General features: G+C 38.2%; 1 protein-coding gene across 3 annotated transcripts in view; it reads right to left on the reverse strand.

The window, feature by feature from the left end:
• smarca1 (SWI/SNF related, matrix associated, actin dependent regulator of chromatin, subfamily a, member 1) overlaps positions 1-26,717 on the reverse strand; it is a 111,611-nt gene that overhangs the window by 30,509 nt on the left and 54,385 nt on the right. For all 3 annotated transcript variants that reach the window (XM_059976961.1, XM_059976962.1, XM_059976963.1), the window contains 11 exons: positions 22,327-22,506; positions 18,594-18,749; positions 18,088-18,219; positions 15,819-15,887; positions 13,117-13,226; positions 10,826-11,052; positions 9,784-9,905; positions 7,709-7,861; positions 4,688-4,820; positions 2,092-2,240; positions 1,193-1,309 (listed from right to left, as the gene is read on the reverse strand). In XM_059976961.1, the coding sequence (XP_059832944.1) occupies positions 1,193-1,309; positions 2,092-2,240; positions 4,688-4,820; positions 7,709-7,861; positions 9,784-9,905; positions 10,826-11,052; positions 13,117-13,226; positions 15,819-15,887; positions 18,088-18,219; positions 18,594-18,749; positions 22,327-22,506 (1,548 nt within the window). The remainder of the gene's footprint in view (positions 1-1,192; positions 1,310-2,091; positions 2,241-4,687; positions 4,821-7,708; positions 7,862-9,783; positions 9,906-10,825; positions 11,053-13,116; positions 13,227-15,818; positions 15,888-18,087; positions 18,220-18,593; positions 18,750-22,326; positions 22,507-26,717) is intronic.

The raw sequence follows: 26,717 nt of genomic DNA on the forward strand, positions 1-26,717 counted from the left end.
GGCAGAACAAGCTATGGAAGCAACACCATGGGCAAAATGCGTTCTGGTAGAGCAAAAACAGGATTGTTCAGTTAAGAAGATATTCCTCACAATCTTTTTGGGTAATGGGTAATTAAAAATCTAAGTTCTTTCCTCAGTAAGATTCCTGCTACACATCCCTGCTGTACATCAGAAACCCACAGGTGCCAGACACTTCTGTAGGGAATCCAGTGTACAGTGAAGTAGGGCAGGAGCAAGGTTTAAATTTTAAAATAGGACCCAAAATCCAGATTAGAGACTGATCCATTTGATAGCTACGAGAGGCTGATGAATAAAGAGTACAGGCAGGGAGAAAAAGCAGGGAAGTGTGACTAATTAATTAATTCTACAAGAAAGAAGCACATTGAAAATGCTTAAAAACTCCTTTTTATGTGAATTATATTAAAAGATACACAAAAATAGCTCAACTGGTCTCAGTGCAGTCACTAACTGGTTTGAGGCCAAAGCACAAACTTCTTATTGCTTAATGTTGTGTGAATAATTTGGTTCATGACGGAAACAAGTTGCATTTGCTGGTATATAAAGTAAAAACCAGGCAACCTTTTGGAACACGTCTCCACATATTGTGCTGTTAGAGAACCGAGTCTTTTCTGAGAGTTCCAATGTCCCACCTCTTTCCTTTAAAGGATACCTTTGTATAAGACAAACAGTAGAATTGCCCACATCTTGGTCAAAATGTATCCTTCTACCAATATCACCAAAATAGAATGGTCTTCGTCACAAAGCTGTTTGTGAAAATTTGTGGCTGCTTCATTCCCATGTTACAACATTAACCACATTTCAAAGATCCTTTATTGACTAGGAAAGGTTATACATAATTCAATTTCTTCTTTGTATTTTAATCTATAAACTGTCACTTCATGTATATGCAGTCACTTTGGAATAATGTACGAATGACAATACAACTGTTTCCTTAGAGAGGTTGTAGACTATCCACTGCAGAAAGTGGTTTTGGATTGGTGCTCATGGGAGAAGTTTTACACCACTTTTAGCAATGCTCTAATGGAGTCTTAAATTGAACCCAATTAAAATCTTTTATTCTGCAGAATTGATACCAAGGAAATAAAACTTACAAATTCAACACATTGTCAAATGGAATAAAATTGCAAATCCACTGAGAACTAAATTCAAAACTAATAAAACACAGCCTTACCTTCTGTTTTCCTCTATAATCTTCTCCTTCAAAACTATACAAACTTTCTGTTTCCATTGTAAATGATCGAAGAGAACTCTCACCAAGATTTTGCAAACGTTCTTTCAGTTCAGCAGTCTACAACAAAAAACATTCACTTAACAAAATAGTTCAATGGTATAAAAGGATGGATTCAGAGAAAAGATAATGATCACAAAAAGAATAAGGAACAATGGAAATGTGTAATGCCAAAACTAAACTATCTTTCCCTTGATAGCCCCGTTAATTAGATCAACTCTACCATTAATGAAGAAGGTCTCAAAATTTGATTCCCGACTTATGTTAGTTGGGATGTCAGTAGGGCTCAACTATTAACTTCAGTACTCTTGCATTAGAAAATGGGAAAAGACTAGTCAGGGTTTCTGAATAATATACATAGACGATGTCAAAATCAAGCTAGGAAATGGCATTGTCTATCTCTAGTCAGGAAACATGCCCAAGTTACCTATGTGTCATTTCTCAGCAGCTTTGTGAGGGAAAAATCTCAATTTCCAACCATTAATATCCCTTTTCATTATGACGACATTCATCCAGTCAAAAAAAAATGTAACTCTCATTGAGTCGTATAGCACAGAAATAGGCACTTCAGTCACCACACCTATGGTGGCATCAGATACCTATCCTGGTCCAGATCAAGCACTCTGCCATAGTCTTTAAAGCTATGGTATTTCAAGACCTTCACCATCCCCCTTAGGCAGTTAAGGTTCAGGTTTTAAGAACCACGTGTGTGGGAAAGGCCTTCCTTGAATCATTTCAAAATCTCTTACTCTCTATCGTAAAGCTTTGGTCCCTGAATTACTAACTGGTCATACATAAAAGAGCAGAAACACAAACTCATGAAATGAACAGGTTATTCGTACCTTCTTTTCTCCTCTCTCTAGTATAGTGTCGATGTCCTCATCAGTTAACTCGCTGTCTTTGGTGGCAAACACATGGGTCGCACCGTGACGAATCATCTGCAACATTTCATCCTTGCCGAGTTTGTTTGTCTGTTGGTCAATAAGTCTCCCTAATAAAGCAACGCAGTGCCAAAAGCTGAAAATGATACTTAGAAACAGACAATGCCTTCTCTACAAAATCAGTTCTTGTGCCTATTTGATATTAATTAAATAATAATCAGCTGAAATAAATAAATAAAAGCAGAATAAAAAACAGTCAACTACTGATGCCCTCTGCATGCTGCCATTAACTAATCTGAATGTAACAGAATGTGGATAACTTTCTGAACTCAATTGTCACCAATTAGCACTTAGCACGTCTATTTTATTCTCCCTTCTTCCTGCCAATGCTGTGTTTATTTTCCCTGATTGTACAGGTATTGATTAGGATCTGGTTTCATGGGCAGAAATATCCCTAAGCAATGACAGCCCAAACAGCCATACTGTATTAGCATTAACATTGAATGCTGATCCAGCTCTCATAGTATGGAGCAACACATCATTCCGGATTCTCACCGGATAGCAATTGGCAGGAATATTCTGATTTTCATCCCCTACTTTACCTTAGCTTAAGGCTGGAAGTAATGAGGAGTGGAATAGAGAAATACCATCACTAACTATCAGGACTGAGGATAACTCATTTAGTACAGGCTAGCTACAGCAGATTTTGAAAATCTCCATCAAATCCCCCAAAGTGCAGGTTCTCTTTTCTATCCAGGTACCAGTGATGTCTCAATCCTGCAATCTGTTTCCATGTGTACTGGCTATTAATATTTATCAGTTGTTCTGATACTCAACCTGGGAGAACACAATGATATACTTTTCTTCGATTCAAAGATCAAGCATACACCATGTCTATTTTCTAACTATCAGAGTCAAATCTTGTTTCTGTGCCGTCAAAATTATATTCAATTATGCCAACCAGCTTGCTAACATAACTATTATCCAATAAGTTTAAAGAATCACTGTGACTATTAAATGCAAGATCATCCAACCTTTGTGACATCATCAAATTAGTCAAACATGGCTATATATAACCTTTAAACATGGCTATATATAAAAAAAAGTATAATACTGTCAGAACTCAGTGGGGTAAACAGCAACAGAATCTGTGGTCCAATTTTTCCACTGTGTGTGACTTTATTTTACTCTACATTCCAGCATCTACAGTCTCTTTTGTCCTGGCCATGTTTAGTATTAACTTCATTAGTTCCCCATAAAAAAATGGCAACGGTTGTCAAAAGGACATCTGAATGGTCATTTAATATGAGAAATCAACAAAAGTGAAACTTGGGTTTAAATCTGTTGTTCTGTGGACGACTATTCAAAATGTATTTTTTAGGAGACCCATCTCTCTGCATTCCCTGATAGTCCATGCTCCAAATGCCTCCCTCCTTTGTTCAACTCACTGGCAAAAAGAACTTTCTGAATTATATGTTAACATTTTTGAATTGCTTCCACTTTAATGTTTTAAATTATTTATGTGTTTTGAGGGGATGTTACTATTGTTAAATTTTTAACGATTTAAACATTTAAAATTGATTACCTTTTATTAAAAAAAAACAGCTAAGCTTGCTCCAGTTTGGGCAGCTATCAAAGTCTGCATCAGGGTTGTTTCAGGGATGGGGTCTAGTCGCAACTCCAGATGAGGCTACTATGTATCAGAACATAAGTCCAGCAAGACTGGTCCAAGCAAAGGGACCTGACCAGCAAGATCTCACCCTTTCTTTCTAAGCAGCTCCTGATGCCTAGACCCTATTGCAATGGATGGTTCTTCAGTCATCATTAATTCAAGAAATTTCATGGATGCTCAGAGGAATTTTGAACGAGTATTAGCACCATACAGAGTGCATGTCTGACTCATCATAAGAGGGCAAAAGCATACTTCCCGGCATATGCTTTTTGATCGCAGAATAATGAGGATTTAATATTTTGATGTTGGTGGGTCTAATGAAATTTTTCCAAAGCAAGTTGAAATATGTGCATTCTGGTCACCACATTATAGGAAAAATGTGGAGATTGAAGAAGGTGCTGAAGTAGTTCACTGGTACGGTACTGGATTAGAGGATGTAAGCTTTATAAAGGAAGGCTGGACAAACTTGGGTTGTTCTCCCTAGAGCATCAAAGGTTGAGGGGAGACCTGATAGAGGTTTTTTAAATTATGAGAGGATTAGATATGCTAGACAATCAGAATCTTTTCTTCAGAGTAGAAATGTCAAACACCACATCAATGTTTTTAAGTTTAGAGCAGATAAGTTTAAAGATGGCATGAGGGGCAGGATTTTTATTTTTACAAGGGAAGTACTGGGTCCCTAGAATAGGTAAAAGGGATAATTGTGGTAACAGGCTGTTGATAGAGTTTAAGAAGCTTTTAGATTGACCTATGATTATGAAGGCAATGGATGAAATATGGATTATATAAAGAAATATTACACTTAGTATAATTTATTATCAAGATCTACATATCATCATGGGCAGGTGTATTGTTCTATGTTCTACATATGATATGCATTCATACCTTGCTGTATAACAATAGAATCAAGTCGCAGCTTCATCTCAGCCCTTTCCACAATCCGTTCCTCTACTGTGTTATCAGTGATAAGCCGAAATACCCGAACTGTCTTTTTCTGGCCAATACGATGAGCACGATCCTTTTAAAACAGAATTGTTATTTTTTTAATCCTGTGGATATAGATTAAATATATTTAAAAAATCTTTGATCAATCTCTGAAATTGGTATGCTTTACAAAAATAAACATAAAGGTCATATAAAATCATCCTAAAACTAACTTCTTAATAACACAGACAAGCACATTTCAAATTGTCCACGTGGGTTAAAGCAAAATGATTTGTAGCTAGGTATGTCAGATGGTTCCAAATTCAAATTGTAATCAAAACCATTGGCTAGAACGACATTGAGGATACCACAAACAGCTTGTGCCCTTTCAAACAATGGCAAATTTTTCCTAGGAGATATCTATTTATTGCAGTGCAGCAATTCTCTATCAGATTCGGTGCATATTGATTAGATCAGGACCTGGAAGCTTGGGTACTCTCTGTTGACTATGAAGACTTCAACATACAGAGATCTTCTAGAAATGAATAATATTCAAGGCTTAATATGTCAAAAAAGACAATGTTTTAGAAGTAAATAAAGGAGGAAGGAAACACCCTTAAACAATAACAGTTAACAATGTAATTTTGGTTTCATTTTCAAAGTTCAATGTAAATTTATTATCAAAGTATTTATGTACAACCCTAAGATTCATTTTCTCGCAAGCATACACAGTACATCCAAGAACCACAATAAAATCAATAAAAGATCTCACCCAACAGGATGGACAAACTACCACTGCACAAAAGACAACAAACTGCAAATATCAAGAACATGAGATGAAGAGTCCTTGAGAGTGAGTTCATAGGTTGTGGGAACAGTTCAATGATGGGGCAAATAAATTTAAATGAGGTTATCCCCTTATTCAAGAACCTGATGGTTGAAGGGTAATAACTGTTTCTAAACCTGGTGGTATGGGTCTTGAGGCTCCTGTACCTTCTTCCTAATAATAGCAATAGAAAGAGAGTATGACCTGGATGGTAGGGGTCGTTGACGATGCATGCTGCTTTCCTGTGACAGCACTCCGTAGATGTGTGCTCAATAGTGGGAAGCCCTTACCCATGATGAACTGGGCCAAAACCAAGATTTTTTGTTCAAGGGGATTGGTGTTTCCATACCAAATCATGATGTGACCAAGTAAATATACACTCCACCACACATCTATAGACGTTGGTCAATGTTTTAGATGTCATTCCAAATCTTCGCAAACTTCTAAGTAGACGTGCTGCCATACTTTCTTCATAATGGCATTTATGTGCTGAACCCAGGACGGATCCTCTGAAGTAATAACATCGAGAAATTTAAAGTTGTTGATCCTCTCTACCTCTGATCCCCCGATGACAACTGGCTCATGGACCTCTGGTTTCCACCTCTTGAAATCAATAACCAGCTCATTGGTTGTGCAGACAATGAGTGAGAGGTTGTTGTGGCAACACTCAGCCAAATTTTCAGTTTCCCTCCCACATGCTGATTCATCACCTCCTTTGATTCGGCCAACAACAGTGGTGTCATCAGCAAACTTAAAAATGGCATTAGAACTATGCCTAACCTTACATTCGTAAGTATAAAGTGAAAAGAGCAGGGGGCTAATCACACAGCCTTGTGGTCCACCTGTGCTGATAAAGATTGTGGAGGAAACGTTGCTGCAAATCTGAACTGACTGGGGTCTGCAAGTGAGGAAATCAAGTATCCAATTACACTAAGGAGATATTGAGTCCAAGCTCCTGAAACTTATGTTTTGAGGGGATTATAGTACTGACTGCCAAACAGCAGTCGACGAAGAACATTGTGATGTATGCAGCTTCACTATCCAGATGATCAAGGGTTGAGTGAAGAGCCAGTGAGATGACATCTGGTGTGGGCCTGTTATGCCTGTAGGCAAATTGAAGTGAATCCAATTTGCTTCTTAGGCAGGAGTTGATATGTTTCATCACCAGCCTTTCAAAACACTTCATCACAGTGGATGTAAGTGCTATTGGATGATAGTCAGATTATCAAAAACTATTTCATTCATGAATCCAATTTTTTTGTGATTAACAGCATCGTTATGACAATATGACTATTAGTCCAACTTCATCATGTAGTGCTTTATATCACCAAAACAGCAGTCATTATATGAGGAATTAATATTAACAGTCCAAAGTCCAGCAAAATTTTCAACACATTAATTAGACTAGAAATCTCTTTGGTAAAAATTCCTAATAAATTCCTAATAAAATTTCTTACAAAGGTTTCTCAGCAGAAATACGAACCCAACCTATCCCTTTCAATTGCTAGCAATTTGTCATTTACAGTGTGGTGTTTTAATCTCAGGTTTGCATTAATTGCCTCGAGTTTAATGAGGAGCTGTTTAAAGAACAAAAAGAAAAGCACAAAGAATGAAAAGAGGAAGAAAAAGAAAACACAGGAAAAAGGAATTTATTATATTTCATTACATCTCTCAAACACTTGCTCTACACCAAGCAAACAATATCTTTAAAATGCAGTGGTTATATCAGTACTTAACACTGTCACAAAAGGGCAAAGCTACTTTTATAATCATCCAATATTCATTGGCCCAGTAATGCATATTTATCCAGTCATTAAGTTTACTGCTGTATGTGACACCTTGCTAACTTTCACACATTGAGGTGCCACATACAGCAATAAGTTTAATGATGAGATAAATATGTAATAATACTGGTGCAATAAATATGGGACACAGCAATTATCCAGCTAATCATGGAATACCCACCTAAGTATTCAGACCTTGCCTAAAAGACAGCTAGTCTACCTCTTCACTAGCACACTGAAATGCCATGCTAGATTACATGACTAAGTTCTAACTTCAATTCGTAATGCTCTGTTTCAAAGGTGAAAACGTTATCCAGTGAGCTCAAAGTAGTACAAATTCAACTTTTTAAAGTAAGATGGCCCACTACCTACCATAGCTTGCAAGTCCACCTGTGGATTCCAATCCGAATCGTACAAAATAACGACATCTGCGGTTGCAAGGTTGATGCCCAGACCTCCAGCTCTAGTGCTCAGCATGAATATGAACTTCGTACTGTTGACAGCATTGAAAGAATCTATTGCTCGCTGTTTTAAACAAAGGCACAAAAGATAAAGTAGCTAGATTCATTCAGTTAAGTCTTTCCAAACAATGCAATATATCAATTGATTCTTAAAAGCTTTTATTCTAACAGAGAAACTGCCAAAAATGTTGGCTTGGATATTCCTGAGATACGCCACTGTTTTTCTTCATTAGCTATCAAGAAGCTCAAGATTTGAGCAAAAGTGAGATCCAACTTCCTACATTCAATAAGACCACAAGATATAGGAGCAAAATTAGGCCATTCAGCCCATTGAGTCTGCTCCGCCATTCCATCATGGCTGATTCCGGATCCCAATGAACCGCATACACCTGCCTTCTTGCCATTTTCTTTGATGCCCTGACCGATCAGGAAATGATCAATTTCTGCCTTAAATATACCCACCGTCTCCCTCGTGGTTACATTGAGATATCTGCCCATTGAACTGTGCTAGGCTCAGTGACTCCAGTAGTTTTGAAGTGCAAGAACAGTACGGAAAGGACTGAATGAAATAGTAAAATTTTTTAAAGTACGCATGAACAGCAAGTTCAATGTAAATAAATTTCTGAAGGTGGACAAATGGTAAGCATTTCAATAAACTCCAGTTGCAGAAACATTTAAAATCTCACCTCAGGAAGTGAATAGAGGAGGGAAACACATTCTAAGGCAAGTTTCCTTAATGCCTTGTGGAATTCCTTTAAGTTGGGTTCCCGCCCAACACAAACAAAAGCCTTCTGAGAGGAAGCCTGTTTCACTGAGCCTAAACCTATTCTCTAAATTGACGCCTGGGACATGTGGACCATAGATTGAATTAGACTGATTTATATTCACTAGAGTTTAAAAGAATGAGCACTGATCTCAGATCAAAGACCCAAAGGATTGAGAGAAAGTGACAGAACAGATGTAAATCCATGAATACTCCACCACAAAGGTTCTACGGGTGTTCAGTCTTGAATCTATTCAAGTTGAAGTCAACCGATTTTTGCATTTTGAGATAAGAAATATGGGGATTGGAGAGGAAAGCAAATCTCAGTTCAGAGTCACCCATGAAACTGCTTCTATTTCTTATGTCCTTTTGTGAGCAGAGAAATGCATTAGGGATGAGAGTGAACTTTTTAGGGTGTCTGATGGTGGCTGGGAGATCTGAAGGGCATCAGGGGAGCAGAATTATTGAAAGGGATGTTTTGGGAAGATTCCTGGTCATGGAAAAAGGCTCCTGCTCCTCCTGGCCCATACAGAGTGTTGTAAAGACACTTACCTAAATGGCTTCAGCCCTTCTTGCTTGCTTTCAGCTGCCGAGTTTCCCAAGACCCGGGAAACCCAGCTGCCTGTGGTTGAAAATAGAAAATAAAATGACTGTTAAAGGCAGGATTTAATGACCAACCCACTTCCTGTGAGCAGATTGGTCACCCACTTTTCATCCTGCCGCTACAAAATCCGTACGTGGGTGATTTTTCTTTCCAATTTTAACCTCTGATATTAGAGCTGACTAAGTCATTTTCTGGCTGTTCAGATTCAGACCTTTCATTCCAAGACCACGACGAGCTGATTCATTCAGCCACTGAGTTTACTGATTTTGTCTTCAAGTCACTGAGCCAAAAGAGCAGGCAAAAATAAAATCAACCAAGATTTTATGGCCAGCTGAACAATTCAAGGCTGTTGATATCAGATGATGACAGAATGCAGGAAGGGTATGTAACAGTATCACAAGCTGGCTCGATACTACTTTACCTCCAATTCTACATAGGTGCACTGCCTAAAGGGCCCGATTTTTGGACAGCCATACCACAACATAAAACAAGAATCAAATTATGAATTTTCTGTTTCTTCTCACCCAGTGCTACACTAAGTAATGCTAACAATTGCTAAACATTAAAGGAATCTCAAAAATCACATTTTACTCTAGGCAAGGCAAACATCATTACAGACCTCTCTTTCTTCATGCTGAGTTTGCCCATCAAGACGACAGTAGTCATAGCCACGCCACATACAGTAATCTTCAAGAATATCCATCAAACGGGTCATCTGGCTGAAAATGAGCACTCTGGAATCTTTAGAACAAACAGTCATTAATAAAACATGGAAGTCAAAGTAAATGGGGTTTTAACAGCTGCTTTGCAGGTCCACTATTTTGGTGTCCATGTAGGTAATAGTTTGTTACAGAAACCTAAAATAATTTTTGATCCAAATAAGCCATGCAAGAGAGATAAACAAATTCCATTATAGATATGCAGTTAATCCCTTCCAAGCCTTCTGACCTGAACAGGAATTTTTCTATGTCAGTGAGTAAGGAGCATTTTAGGATGATAGGAAAACAGGATTTGAGGGGAATCGTGACAAGATACCCCATTTATTTTTGAATGTGAGTCATAGCATAGGTAGTGAAAACTCGTTACAAGTACAGAACTAATAACCAGGTTTTAAAGCCACATGGGCTGAGGCAGGGGCAGAATTAAGCAGTGTTATGAAGGTCAAGTTCAGTCACCTCAGTCAGGGCACGGATATATTTTCAGTATTTTAAAATCACACAAGGTCACACAAGGCTTAGTTCAATATTAATCAGTTGTCAGATCAGTATTTTTACTTAGAATACTGCACGCCCACTGACTACTTCCTCTGTACCCGTGTAAGAGAAAAAAAACAAACTCATAAAACAGTGGATTGCAATGAAACACAGCACACACTTACACCATAACTGCTAGTGCACTTCTGTGCAGTTTTTTTAAGCATCAACCATACTCCTTAAAGTAAAAATATCAAAGTGCTGAAAAATTGCTTAAAGAAACTGCTGTCGGGTTAATCACATTTATCCTCAAGATTTTACTTAGTCTCCACATTACAGAAGAAAACCCAGGCGTCTTGAGGCATGACAGATGTTACAGGGACAGAATCACACTGAGTGGTCAGCCCTCTCAGGCCGGAATTAGAAAATACAGAGGAACTGAAGCAGCAGCTGTTTCTGAGTACCTACTTTGTTCTTTGAGTTTCGGCAGCAGTTTATCTAGAACCACCATCTTGCCACAGTTGGAGACCAGGTGAGTATCTGTAGTATAAGGAGGGCCAGGCTCAGCGCCATCAAAAAGGTACGGATGGTTACAGCATTTCCGCAATTGCATTAAGATGTTCAAGAGACGCATTTTGTCCATTTTTCCAGCAGAGTTTAGAATATCTATATCCTTCATTAATATTTTTGTATACCTGAAGACATCAAAACCAATATTAAAAAATTCAATAGCATTAAGAAATCTCATTACTTGCTCACAATATGAAATGTCCAGCAGATAAAAGCATAAATGGTTACTACCAGATCGTGTAAAAACCAGACCCACCAAGATTCAGTAACTCAAGGGAAAAGGGTGTAAAATGTACCATCCGTGAGGCTGCTAAATATGAGCAGAGACTGTGGCACTCAAGAAAAAAATCAGCATTGCATGGATGGCCATTTGGCTGACTGGCAGGAAACAAAGAGTGGGAATAAAGGGGCTTTTTCTGGTTGACTGCTGGTTACTATGGTGCTCCAAATGGGTCAGTGTTGACCACTTCTTTTCACATAATATGTCAATGATTTGGATGAAGGAAATTGACGGTTTTGTGACCAAGTTTGCGGATGATACAAAGATAGGTGGAGGGGCAGGTAATGTTGAGGAAGCAGGGAGTCTACAGAAGGGCTTAGACGGTTTAGGCAGATGAAATATAGTGAAGGGAAGTGTATGGTCCTGCACTTTATAGGAGGAATAAAGCCTTAGACTATTTTCTAAGTGGGTAGAAAATAGTCTATTTTCTTGGAAATCCTTGTGCAGGATACCCTATAGATTAACTGGCAGGTTGAGTCAGTGTTAAGGAAGGCAAATGCAATGTTAGCATTCATTTCACGAGGACTGGAATATAAAAGCAAGGATGTAATGCTCAGGCTTTATAAGGAAAAGGTCAGATTGCACTTGGAATATTGTAAGTAGTTTTGGGACTTTTATCTAAGAAAAGATGTGTTGGGATTGTAGTGAGTTCAGAGGAGGTTCGCAATGAAATGAAATGAAAGGGTTAATATATGAGTTTTTGATGGCTTTCAGCCTGTACTCACTGGAATTTAGAAAAATTAAAAGGGGGGGAATCTAATATTGACAGAGTGGATATGGAGAGGATATTTCCTATAGTCGAGGAGTCTAGGACCAGAGGGGACAGCCTCAGAATAGAGGGGCATCCATTTAGAACAGAGATGAGGAATTTCTTCAACCAAAGGGTGTTAAGTCTGTGGAGTTCATTCGCACAGATGACTGTGGAAGTCAGTCGTTGGCTATTTTTAAGGCAGAGGATAATAGGTTCTTCTTGTAAGGGTATCAAAGGTTACAGGGAGAAGTCAGGAGAATGGGGTTAAGGATAATAAATCAGCCATGATGGAATGGAAGAGCAGATTCAATGGGCCATATGGCCTAATTCTTCTTCTCTGTCTTATGATCTTATCAAATTCTTAATCCAACATTTAAATAAAACAACATACAAAAATGTTTTGCTGGAGGGCAGAGAAATAATTGTTATGGGACTTGTCAGTGTGCTGAGCAACTCCATTTCTTCCCATGAGAACTTTTTAATATTCAGCTGAACTAATAGATAAACAAACCTCCCTTACAATATGCTCAAAGGGTTACACCACTGACTCATAAGACCGTCAGTCTAGATTTATGTCAAATCCAACAGTGGACCAAATCCATTAACTGAGTCCATGTCAAACCCCATAACTAAACAGTCACCCACCATTCTCCTCCTTTCAGTCTCACTGCAGTACTTAACCAGCTTACCAACAGTAAACAGAAAGGATGGACTTTATAATGATCCAATTGGAGCACTATTTTTATATAATTAGTATGACCAGATCTCATACAAATATAAGCAAACAATTAAGCAATTACAGCATATGTAAGAAAATATTGAGCTCTTTGTCAGGGCATTGGTGGTCAAGTCAATGGGTAAATTTAAAGTGGAGGTTGATAGGTTTTTGATTTGCAAGCGATTCAAAGGTTATAGGGAGAAGGCAGGAGAATGAGATTGACAGGGATAATAACAGCCATGATAGAATGGCAGAGCAGATTCAATGGGCTAAATGGCCTAATTTTGCTCCTACAGCATGTCTTATGGCATGCTTGCTGGAATAAAACCTAAGCTGGATAACTGGTGTCAGTCAAAGTAATTTTACAACCAGAACCATAAAGATTCTTTGAAACTGACCCCAAGAAAGTTTACAAGCTTCAACAGCAATTGTTCACTTACCATTCCCTCTGCATTTTGCTAAGACCAACATAGATCTTAATTTCCTTTTTAGGAGGCAAGCTCTTTTCAACCTCTGCTTTTATTCTCCGAAGCAAGAATGGTCGAAGCACCTGGAACATGTACATGAAGAAGCACTCTTAAATTATATAGTCCATGAAAGAAAGAGGCCCTTTCAGCTATATTGTCAAGAATGGAGGAAAATATGATGGGCTTTCTGTAAATGGAACTGGGATCTAAGATAAAAAAGAGAATCAGTATGCTCTCTGTGTGAAAAAGAATTTGTGATTGTCCATTCAGAGAATCAGCGAGTCTTTGAAGATCAAGATTTCTTATTTACAGGTAAATTAGATTAGATATTGAATTCAAAGCCACGAAGTGGCAGTAGATGATTGCTTCTCTGACTAGTTGTGTATTGCACGGATCATTACAGGTGCTGTCATCTATAGCAGCGATCTGGATGATAACGTGGTAAACTGGTTCTGCGAATTTGCAGATGACACCAAAATTGGGGAGGTAGTAGACAGCAAGGAAGGCTATCAAAGCTTGCAGTGAAATGTGGACCAGCTGGGAAAATGGGCTGAAAAATGGCAAAAGGAATTTAATGTAGACAAACGTGAGATGTTGTACTTTGGGAGGACAAACCAAGGTAGGACTTACACAGTGAGCAGCAGGACACTGATGAGTGTGATAGAACAGTGGAATCTGGGAATACAGATCCACAATTCCTTGAAAGTCGTGTCATAGGCAGGGTCATAAAGAGACCTTTCGACATACTGGTCTTCATAAATCAAAGCACTGAGTCCAGGAGGTGGGATGTTATGTTGAAGTTGTACAAGACGTTTGTGAGGCCTAATTTGGAGTAGTGTGTGCAGTTCTGGATACCTACTTACAGGGGAAGATATCAGTAAGAACAGCACAGAGAAGATTTACAAGGATGTTGCTGGTTCTTGAAGACCTGAGTTATAGGCAGCTGTTGAAAAGGTTAGGAAACATTTCCAAATAATGTGTGGCTTGAAATAAAGCTTCCAAGTGTTAGCACTTCCATGAATCAGCTCCCTTTGACCTTCTGCAAATTGGAGACTGCTGAGACAGTGATGAAGAAACTTTTCTGGGGCAAATTCTAAATGCTAAATATTGAAGCTGTGAGGTCTCAGTGATGGATGGAGTACACATGTAGGTAAGGAGGTGTCTAATCAAGCTGCTAGCTTTGTCATGAATAACACCAAACACCTACAGTGATAATGAAGCTGCATTCATCCAGGCAAATGGAAGGAAGAATGAAATTGCCAATTTTTTTTCCCCCCAAATGGAAAGGACTGCATGTTTTCTTAGTGGTACAAAGGGTTCTGAGGAAATATTTGCACATGAAATACAATTGTTGCAAGTACAACAAGTAACAATGAATATAAAATTAACAAATTTTGATGCACCTTTGCATCCTTGGAACGTTATGTCCCCATATTTATGGAAATATCTGCTTACCCTTCAGGAAATACAAAGAAGGTTCACTATGGTGATTCCTTGGATGAAGAAGCTAATGTAAAAAAAAAGAATTGGACAAGTACAGCCTGTACTCGTTTTTATTTGGTGGGTGGAAAGTGATTGTTTTGGAGCATAAAGATCCAGAGGGGATACTTGGGTGGACGATTCTCCTTGTCAGAGTACCTAGAATTAGGAGGGCATATATTAGAAGGGCCATCCATTTCAGATAGGGAGAAAGAGAAAATTCTCATCTCAGAGGCTTTGAAATTTTCTGTATTAGAGGAACAGTAGAGGGAAAGTTATTGAAAATATTCAAGGCAGAGATTACCAGGCCATTAAATACAAGGAAGTCAAAAAGTATACAGAAAGTTGTAGCCATGATTTAATCAGCCGTAACCTTACTGATTGCGAGAGCATGCTTGAGGTGCCAACTGACCTACTCCTGATGCTTTTTTTTAACGTTTTTAATTCCGAGCTGTGGCTAATAGAAAGGCTTTTGTTAGGAACAAACCACAGGACATCCAATCTCTATCTCATGTTTTTATGTGGCTGATTAATTTAAGTTTCCCAACAATGGTATCCTCCCTTCAGATGTTAAAGGCAAGTTTAATGTCAATGAGAAGATTTTGAGACCTAATAATTGTCATTGATATTCAAACACATTAATGTTACTTGCTTCTTTTCAGTCGAAGTCTAAAGGTAACCTGCCACATGCAAACACAGGCTGCTATGCTGGACAGTGAAAATCAAAAATGTGAGTTAATGCTGAAAATCTGAAATTGGAACAGAAACTACCGGAAAATTTCAGGTCTGACAGCCTCTGTGGAAAGAGGCACGGAATTAACGTTCTGATGAAGGATCTTTGATCAGAAATTTTAAACTGTTTCTCTTTCTAAAGCATTTTAATATTCTGCTTTCATTTTAAACATTAGCAGCAAATATGTTTTTTTCTGACCTGGTGTGGGCTCACTGATGAGAAAAAGGTAATTGATATAAAGTCTACAATCGTTGGGCTTGCAGCACTGAACTGAGGAACAGAACAGCTACTACAGTTATTCACATAGCTTCCATTTTTAGTGAATCCATTTCCATGCAGTAATTTCAAGGTTACATTGACAATACTCAATTTGAACTTTTAAATATATTCTGTCATTAAATGGGATTGTTTATGTTTAATGCTACAAATTCCTCACCACAAACAAGATTGATGATAAACTTACAGCATGTAGACGTTCCACTAACTGCTGATCACCCAGACAGTTGTTTGTGTCAAACCAAGAGTCAAAATCCTGTTTAGGCAAAGGAAAAATTTATTTTCTTCAGAGAGACATGAAAACAATACTGAAAAGTTGATTTTCTGCATGAAAATTACAGGGAACATTGAATTATTTCATTCTGCACAAAGCCATATGAAGTTTTATTTTTCTTTCCCATCTTAATTCCTTAGCCAAGTCCTCTATTACTTACAAGTCTTTGCTTTGAATCAGTTGAAAATTATATGTCAGTTCTAGTACAGTGCTAAAGAAATTCTTTTTCACAAAGTTAAGTATATTTGGGATTTATAGTAATGCTTCACTCAGAACAGTTGGTTGGTAGGTGGTGGAGGAGTCAGCAATCGAGTCTGGATGTGATCACTGTGGCAATCACATCAATGTTAGACAGTGCTGAAAAGAGCCTTTGGGAATGGAATTTTGGACATATTTTAATTTCTCATACCCCATCCTATATTAAAACATTGAACTAACATGGTCTCCCAAGAACGAAACCACACTGCATCGCCATTTTTTTTTTTCAATTGCACTATGTATTTTGCAATTTTTGTCAACAAGTTGAGGGCGAATGAAACAAGAGAGGGGACATTGTGGAGCTGTACCAGCCTCCAGAACTTCTCTGGAGCCAGAAAGGTCATTACTGTTCATCCTGTACTGAGCATTCAATCAAAAAAAGTTTTGTTTCTTCCATGTGCTATTAGTCTCTCTACCAATGGGAACAGCTTGTATGACTGTGTAAAACTTCCATAGTTTTTGTCACATCCTGTCTCACTGTTCTCAGTTCTAAAGAGAACAAACCTGGCTTCTTCAGTCTATCTACGTAAAACAAAGTTTCTCTTTGTTTTGTTGATAGAAGAAAATTAATGAGAACTTAAAAGAGATAAAGAGAGGTTATGGAATGGACAGATTGGTGACAAATGAAAGGTAATGCAGAAAATGTTAAGTGTTACATCTTGGTAAGAAGAATAAGAAGAGTTAATGCAAGCTAAAGGGCATAATAGATTGATGGACAGATACTTTATTGATCCCGAAGGAAATTACAGTGTCACGGTAGCATTACAAGTGCACAGATATAAATATTAGAAGAGTAGAAAGAATAAAAACAAGTTACCACAAACAGACTAACAGTAGGGGGGTCACTATAGATTGACTCTTGAACAGCCTAATGGCAGAGGGCAAGAATAACCTCACATAGCGCTCTTTGGAGCAGTGCAGTTGTCTTAGTCTACTACTAAAACTGCTCCTCTGTTCAGCTAAGATGGTATGCACAGAAGGTGAGAAATGTCGTCCAGAATTCTGAAAGGGTTCAAGATCAGAGATGGGGAGGGTGCTGGAAATGCACATAATCATTAAAAGTGACAACGTAGGTTGCAAAAATGACTTTTAAAATTGTGCAACTTCATGAGCTTTATAAAAGAGGCATTAAGTATAACAGCATGAAAGTTTGAATAAAACTCATAAAACACGAGTTTAGCCACAACTGGAATACTGCGTCCAGATCTCAGTGTCACATCTTAGGAAAGGAAAAAAATGCTTTGAGAGTTCAGGAGAAGTTTACTAAAGTAATTCTACAGAAGAGGGCCTTACGTAGATAGACTGAAGAAGCCAGATTTGTTTTCTTTAGAACTGAGAGCAGTGAGACAGGATGTGACAAAAATAATGGAAGTTTTACACAGTCATACAAGCTGTTCCCATTGGTAGAGAGACTAATAGCACATGGAAGAAAGGCAATTAGCTAAAGAATGAAAAGCAATGTAAGAAAAAAAATACGTTTAGGCAACAAGTGAATAGTGAATATGGGAAAACCTGGGTCATAACTGAGTCACATTTAGTTGTAACATTCAAAAGGGAGATAGATAAGTATCTGAAAGAAAAGAATTTGTAGGACCATGGAAAGAGGGCAAGTGGGGGGAACTAAATGGATTGTCGTGGAGCTAAATGAGTGAGTACTGTCAGTGAGCCAAATGGCCTCTTTCCACAGTCTAACCATTCTGTGAATTTTAAAATTATTTTACAAATGTTAATTTAACTTTATTTCAAGAGGATGTTTGAAGTGTATGCCTTTACTTTCTATTGACTTTGTAAAATATAAGGACACAGCAGTAACATGCTGAGTGAAATCCCGTTTTATCTCTTTACACGATACCCGCTAACTCTGACCACCCATTTTAACTATAATGATTGACACTGGACAGTTTTTCCAAAAATCTGAACTTACATCAGCAGAATTAAATACATCAGGCAAAAGAAAGTTAAGTAAAGCCCACAATTCATGAAGATTATTCTGTAAGGGTGTTCCAGTTAGTAGCAGGCGATTCGTTGATTTAAACTCTCGAACAATTTCAGATAGCTACAAAGAAAGAGAATAGTGCCAGAATTGGATAAAAGCAGGACTGAAGAAAAAACTTTAAAAAATATACTCTAATTATTTTGCACAAATTACAAAGGCTATTGTATTAAAACAATATTAATTGGTGCTTATATTCCAAAGAAGCAATAAATTCTGATTGGACTATTCCCATTTGCCTTCAACACATTCTTAAATGCTAGTATGCTTGGTAATTAATCGCCAACTCAGGCAGTACATTTTCTGACAGATAAAAATTACATCTCTGTAAAACATCCCTTCATTTGCTTGCAAACATTTACCTTTCCATTGCACTACATCAACTACTTAAATGTGGATGTCCCCTCCACATTCGCTTCAACAGATAACATTCCTACCTTGGACTTTTCATTCTTGATTCTGTGAGCTTCATCAATTACCAAGTATCTCCAGTTAAACTTCTTGAACACAGATTTTTCCTTTATGACCATTTCATATGATGTAACACAGACATCCCATTCTCCTGGCATCATTATATCCCGAATAAAGGCAGCCTGTTATTAAAAAAAATATTGAAAATTTAGTCAAGATATGACGTCTCCTTTTGCACTGAAGCACATTTTTGTAGGTTACAAAACACACAACTAATTTGTTTGAGCTCTCCAATTCCAATATTTCTTCTCTTGAAGATACAAGATTTTGCCAAGAGACAGTAGCACAAGTCAAGCTGATTGCTCTCCTGCATATGTTCAACTGATTGATCATGTCTGCAGTAAGTTATATGTCATAGCATGATATCCCATGAAAACCTCCACAAATTACTACACAATCTCCTGCTTGGCTTGCACAATTTCAAATTAAAACTCCCAAGAGACATTGAAACATCTGTTTCTGAACCATCTAGGCAATTACAGTGGCTGGCAATCTTTGAATACTGTTTCCATTCAATTATCAGTCTACTTTAGTGCAAGGATAAGATGATGAGACACAAATTGATATTTTTTTCCTCTCCTTTTTAGCCATGGAATATTAAAGCCTACTATAGGCACTCTTGCCACACTAACAACCAACACACTCAAGATAAAACACAATTCAACCTAGAATCATCAATATTATTTATATGGTGGAAAATCATATCGACCAATTATACATATAGCACCGAATGTCTGTGACCAATGGTCCTGTCATTTTCTTAAATTTCTAATTGTTTCTGTTCATAATGGTGTATACTATCCTTTCAAAAACGTTTTTGATTCTACTTTGATCTCCTCTGAAGAACCATTCATATCTTAACAGCACTCTAGATAACTGAATTTCTCTGTTGCTCTGCCATTTTGTGAGTGTTTTAAACTTACATTCACTAATTACACACTCAATAGATTTTTGATTTCTCACTTATCAAGGATCTTTGTAATTTGGTAGCTTGACCATATCTGCTCACAGCGTTCATTGTTCTTGTCTTATACTGTAATGTAACACCTTTTGTCTCTCTGACAACTAAAACAGCATTTCCATAATCCCTTGATGCTTGGTGCATCCTTTGAGGATGGTAAAGTATTCCAGTTCCAGCAAAATTAATGGGTTATATAAATTTATTACATTCTCCATATGCAACATTATTTATAAAAATTAGTTCATTTTTGTTTTGCAATACAACCTCATTTTGAAGATTTGAATATCTGTAGCCTTATCCCAATCAGCTTATCAACTCCATTTGAAAGGTTAACATTTAATTAATTATTATGTCTTATTATCCTTTCTTATTTTATATCCCTTCAAATAAATTTCATCAGATTTGCCCAATTTATTATTTTATGTCTCCCTAAAGTTCCCTACATTCCCTTTGAGTAAACAGTCCTTTCTTGGTGTAAATTATCTGCAAAATCTATATCTGAACCCACTTGTTTCTAAGTGCCGATAATTAAGTGCCGAAAAGTGCCAAAATATTGAAGCGATTGAATGGCTTCACCAAAGCTTTGGTGAAACTAATGTCTAAGCTTCTGTCCACAATTTCATGTACACACTTACTCAACGGGCTGTGTTTGCAAGGTTACTAAATGCATGATTCTGTTCAATCTTTAGTTTCCGCTGAGTGATTCTGCTTATACCTTCCACAGCCTCAGCCCAGATCACCAGCAGGCTTGCTCGCCACGGTGTCTGACTGGCAAATGAAAGTTGATTTCAGTAAGTAATTAAAGTTCCCTGACTTTATCACATTATCACTGAGTCCTGACATGGTCATTCTGTCAGAAACTTCAAAGCAGATGGTCATAGTAGAACTGATAGCACCTCAAGAAGACTCAATTGAGGAGATGTTCTCGTGCAAGAAGGCCAAAAACCAGGAGCGGGTAGAGCTGTGCCAAAGACAGGGCTGGAAGTTACGATGTGAGCCAATAGAGGTGAGGTGTAGAGGTTTTGCTAGCTGATCACTGCACAGAACCTACACTCTTCATGGCATTATGGGGGCTGCAAAGAGCAATCAGGACTATCACAGAAACTGCTGAGTGACGCTCAAGGTGGCTATGGATCAAGAGATGTGACCCATGGACCAGTGCTGCTGGGGCCTGATGAATCCTGGGTGGATCATCTGGGCAAGTGTGTATGAAGACATAATACACTCGAAGGCCCCAGGTTACATTACTGATGATGTGTCCCACTACACCCTAGGATGTAATTCAGCATCCTCAATAAAGCAGCCAGTATAATGAAAGAACTCACCTCTGGATATTCCCTCATTTCATCTCCCCTCTTCCATTGGGCAGAAAATATGAAAGCCTGAAAGCACGTACCACCACACTCAATGGCAGCTTCTAACCTGCTGTTACAAAACTATTAAATGCTTCCCTAGTACAATAAAACAGGACTCTTGACCTCACAATCTATCTTGTTATGATCCTGTTCTTAACTGTTTACCTGTGCTGCACTTTCTCTGTAAGTTACACATTATTCTGTATTATTATTGTTTTACCTTATTATACAAATGTTTGTACTTCAGTGCACTGTGTAATGATTTAATCTGTATGAACAGCATGCAAGGCAGGATTTGCACTGTATCTTGGTATATTTGACAATAAACCAATTCCATTTCCAATTTTGCTTAAGGGGTCCTTGCAAAATGAATGAACTCATCTGCTTGGACCCACAATCATATTACCTTTTGGGCAATATAGTCTACAATATCCTGCAGGCATAACTGGTGCATTTGTTAGTTTGGCCCAAGTGGTGACCAGGCATCAGGTAGCAGAAGGACCTAGTGCTGCACCACTTTGATTATCTTCTGACAGTTCATACTGTCAACAGCCTCTAATATTTCTCATATCTTAACTAATATAACAAATTAAAAATGATTATAATCCTGTTTACTGGAAATGTATCACAAAAAAAGTTTGTGATTATGATGAAGGAACAGATGTACATATATTCATGCAAGCAAACTATGTTTGCGGAAGTTACAAAATACAAAGTGATTAAAGTTCATCTCTCAGTTTCTGCTGAGTGAGTTCTCAGCTGGTCTAGTAATAGAAAAAGGCATAATTAACTTTAAAGACCCAAGTTTAGGAAGGAGAAATAATTACTACATTATGCTAGCATTCAATATATCTGCCTGTCTGCTGAGTGTTTTCACTATTCTCTGTTCATTTCAGCTCCAGGTGCTGCCTGACCCGATTCCCAGCATCTGCAGTTAATTACTTTTCTTAAGGAAGGGATAAAAACAGGCACAGAACTGTCATTTGTGGACCTTTTAATGAGCATGTGAATTTTGAACCTCTGAATTCTGCATGCAAGCAGAGAAAATGCTGTGAATATTTAGCAGGTCAGGCAGCATTTGTTCTCAGAAATAAGTGATCAACAACACAGTCAGTTATGATCAGCAACAATGTCTTCATCACAAAAATGGATAATATCTGCCACTTTACTCCTTTATGAGGAATGATCTACTGAAGTTTAGCTGAGAAAGGCTGATAAAACCCTGAAATCACATCTCAAAACCCCAGAAGGGAACTAGGAGAAACACTCATTTTCCCCAAATAATAACTATTCTCAAATCTTCTATGTAAAGAATGCCCAAATATTAATTTCTATACCATAAGACAGACATACAGACAAGTATTCTTAAAACATTTTCCCTACCCTTTGATCTTTGTCTCCAATAAGGCAAACTGCACGTAGTGATGGAACCCAGCGTTTGAACTCCTTTATCCAATTGTGCAATGTGGATTTTGGCACCAAAACCATGTGTGGCCCAGGTATATTCCTGTAGTGTTTTAGGTAGCCAAGCAATGCAATGGTCTGTAGTGTCTTACCAAGACCCTAGAATTATGAAAAATAAACAAAACTTTATAAGCAGAATTTCTTAATTTAATAATAGAGTTCTGACTTGTTGAAATGGCTAAACAAATTTGCTTTTACAACAGTGCAAGATGTACAGCACAACGGTGAACTCTGGTCTCAAAATTAGTGGCACTCTATAGTAGGAAAAATGGATGCTCCCATTTAGTGGTTAACTGCCTCTGTATCTCAACAGTTTTGCTTTGGATTCCAAACAGCTGATTTCTGGGTTTCTTTTTATACAATTAGAGGAAAATTATCAGTGACTTTAGTTTGAACAAAGAAGGCAATTTGAACACATAAAATGTTTGCAACAATTTTCACATAGAGTATTGATAAAGAGAGGAGCTAATATCACTACGTGGCAAGCATCTTGTTTCCTTCGAGACTCAGTTCGGTGGTCTTCATACAACAGAAATGGGACTGTTCATTCTAACAAATTATGAAGAGCTTCTGGACTAAGAAATTGAGCCTCTAGTCAGATTCTGATGTTTTAATCTAAGGTTCATTCAGAAGTCATGAAAGAGGCACAAAACATAACTGTTGAAAACAGACAGTGATAGAGATCTACTGATTGAAGAGAGAGAGAATCCGAAGATCTAAGAGATTAAGATGGCGCTGCCTTGTGGTCCACTTTTTTTTAAATATGCATACATAAGGAAAATTCCATTTAAATTTGCAGATAAGAGTCAACCAATGAGAAAACTTATTCAAATAATGCAGCACCAAGAAAAGCTTCCAGAAATTCCCAGAACTGTATCAATATACAGAACTGTGCAAGTCTTAGGCACATGTAAAAAATCTGTAAAGCAAAAATGCTTTCAATGGAATTTAAAGCTACAAAATATCAAAATATTTACCATAAAATCAGTAAACTAAATCGTATCAATATTTGGTGTGACCACCCTTTGCCTTTAAAACTGCAATTAAATTTTCTGAGGTACACAGTCGAGCAGTTTTATAAGAAAATCGGCTGGTAGGTTGTTCTAACCATCTTGAAGAACTTGTCACAGTTCTTCTAGAGACTTTAGCTATCTCACTTGCTTCTGTCTCTCCAGGTAATTCCAGACAGCCTCGATGATGTTGAGATCAGAGCTCCATGGAGACCCTACCATCTGTTGCAAAATTCTTGTTCTTCTTTCCATTGAAGATAGTCCTTTATGACCTTGGTTGTGTGTTTAGGGTCTTTGTCCTGCTGCACAATGAAGTTTAGGACCAATTAGGCGCCTGTCTAATGGTATTGTGTGATGGATGAGAAACTGCTTGTACTTTTCAGCATTGAGGATTCCATTAATTCTGACCAGATCACCACATCCTTTTGTAGAAATGCAGCCCTAAACTTCCTTGGAACCTCTGCCATGCTTCACTGTTGTCCACTGTCATCCATGTAGTGCTCTCCATCTCTTTTACATACAAAATACCTGCTTGAACCAAACATTTCGAATTTTGATGTGTCACTCCAGAGCACTTGCTGCCATTGTTCAGTATTTTGTCCGTAGGTGGGTCTCTTGGTTTTGTTTCCACTTCAGGTGACTTGCTTTTTAGCAGCAAGACTACTAGCACTGTGAAGACTACTTATGACAAGACTTCTCCAAACTGCAGAGCGGTGCACTTGGGTTCCAGCAGTTTTGATGAGTTCAGAATTGATAGCAGTGCTGGACATCTTCCAAGTTAGAAAGGACATCAGTTTGATGTATCTCCCATCTGCTGCACTCGGTTTCTGTGGCCAACCATTGAGCTTCTGGTCCTCAACCTTGCCCATTTTTTGAGCTTCTTCTTTGACAGCATACCTTGAAATACTATTCTGCCAAATAATTTCTCCTTGGGAGAGGCCTTGCTGTTGCAGGATTGCCACGTTGTGTCTTGTTGCTGTGCCCACTCTTACAGTGCAGTAAGAATTGATGATTTGAGCATTAAACCTGTCACATCCGTACCTTTCAGTTGCTTGTCCTTCTAGTTTTATTCCTTCAACACCTATTTCTGATTCAGATACAGTTTATTCATTATGTCAATGATTATTAGCACCTGGTTGTTATCTGTTTAATCATGCACTGAGCTATATACCTACAAAGTACTCAAGTTTTTATTTGAAAAGTGGTCTATTAATGGTATGTTAAGTGGTATGTTAATTTCTTTAATGAAATACAAAAATTTCACTAACATTTAATTTTTTTGGAAAATTAGTATTTGGAAATCTGAAATGTGCTCTTTTTCACTGACACACTACTGTAGAAGACAAAAAAACTAAATCTATTATTAAAAAAATCTAGGGTGCCCAGGACTTTTGCACAGTACCGTAAACACTGGAGGACATGTTTATCAACTGCAAATATACACTGCGACCACTAGAGAGCAGAGTAAGCAGTTAACTTTTATATAGGTAATTATATGAGATAAAAGCAGATAATTAATTGTTAAACTGTAAAGAAAATAAAAATTAAACAGTCTAATCTAAGAATAAACAGTTGGATCCAACAATATCCCCTTTCATTCTAAATTACACATTTAGAAATGAAAATTCACAGGAAGAAAAACTTCTGGTAACAACAATAAGTATAAAATATTCAAAAAACTATCGAAGTTGAGAAATATCAAAGGGTATATATTCTTCAAGTATTTTTAGGATTATGTCATGGTCAGGCAGATTAGTAGGGACACAAAGTAAATTTGAAATATTCTATTAATGATCATCATAAAGCAAGAAAAAAAGATTTAAGTTATGAAAAGGCATATTGGCATGAATAATATGACTCATTATAAATCGGAGAAATTGGCAAAAAATAACAACTAATATTAGAATGAACTGCATAATGTCCAGTAGTTGTCGACTTGCTTGAGGTCTTCTGGCTGGTTAGTGATTTATTCCAGCTGTGTAAGCAATAGATCAAGAGGTTTACTCCCTGTAGCCCAGCAGTGTAAGCACTAGATCAAGAGGTTTACTCCCTGTAGCCCAGCAGTGATTGCACTACATCAGGAGGTTTACTCCCTGGAGCCCAGCAGTGTATGCACTAGATCAAGAGGATTACTCCCTGTAGCCCAGCAGTGTACGCAGTAGATCAAGAGGATTACTCCCTGTAGCCCAGCTGTGTAAGCACTGGATCAAGAGGTTTACTCCCTGTAGCCCAGCGGTGTAAGCACTAGATCAAGAGGTTTACTCCCTGTAGCCCAGCGGTGTAAGCACTAGATCAAGAGGTTTACTCCCTGTAGCCCAGCAGTGTATGCACTAGATCAAGAGGTTTTCTCCCGTAGCCCAGCAGTGTACGCACTAGATCAAGAGGTCTACTCCCTGTAACCCAGCAGTGTACGCAGTAGATCAAGAGGTTTACTCCCTGTAGCCCAACAGTGTACGCAGTAGATCAAGAGGTTTACTCCCTGTAGCCCAGCTGTGTAAGGACTAGATCAAGATGTTTACTCCCTGTAGCCCAGCAGTGTATGCACCAGATCAAGTGGTTTACTCCCGTAGCCCAGCAATGTAAGCACCAGATCAAGAGGTTTACTCCCTGTACCCAGCAGTGTATGCACTAGATCAAGAGGATTACTCCCTGTAGCCCAGCTGTGTAAGGACTAGATCAAGATGTTTACTCCCTGTAGCCCAGCAGTGTATGCACCAGATCAAGTGGTTTACTCCCGTAGCCCAGCAATGTAAGCACCAGATCAAGAGGTTTACTCCCTGTACCCAGCAGTGTATGCACTAGATCAAGAGGCTTACTCCCGTAGCCCAGCAGTGTACGCAGTAGATCAAGAGGTTTACTCCCTGTAGCCCAGTAGTGTACGCAGTAGATCAAGAGGTTTACTCCCTGTAGCCCAGCAGTGTATGCACTAGATCAAGAGGTTTACTCCCGTAGCCCAGCAGTGTACGCAGTAGATCAAGAGGTCTACTCCCTGTAGCCCAGCAGTGTAAGCACTAGATTAAGAGGTTTATTCCCTGTAGCCCAGCAGTGTATGCACTAGATCAAGAGGTTTACTCCCTGTAGCCCATCAGTGTAAGCACTAGATCAAGAGGTTTACTCCCTGTAGCCCAGCAGTGTACGCAGTAGATCAAGAGGTTTACTCCCTGTAGCCCAGCAGTGTACGCAGTAGATCAAGAGGTTTACTCCCTGTAGCCCAGCAGTGTACGCAGTAGATCAAGAGGTTTACTCCCTGTAGCCCAGCAGTGTACGCAGTAGATCAAGAGGTTTACTCCCTGTAGCCCA

This window comes from Hypanus sabinus, chromosome 8 (assembly GCF_030144855.1).
Source record: "Hypanus sabinus isolate sHypSab1 chromosome 8, sHypSab1.hap1, whole genome shotgun sequence".
In the NCBI taxonomy this organism is placed as follows: domain Eukaryota; kingdom Metazoa; phylum Chordata; class Chondrichthyes; order Myliobatiformes; family Dasyatidae; genus Hypanus; species Hypanus sabinus.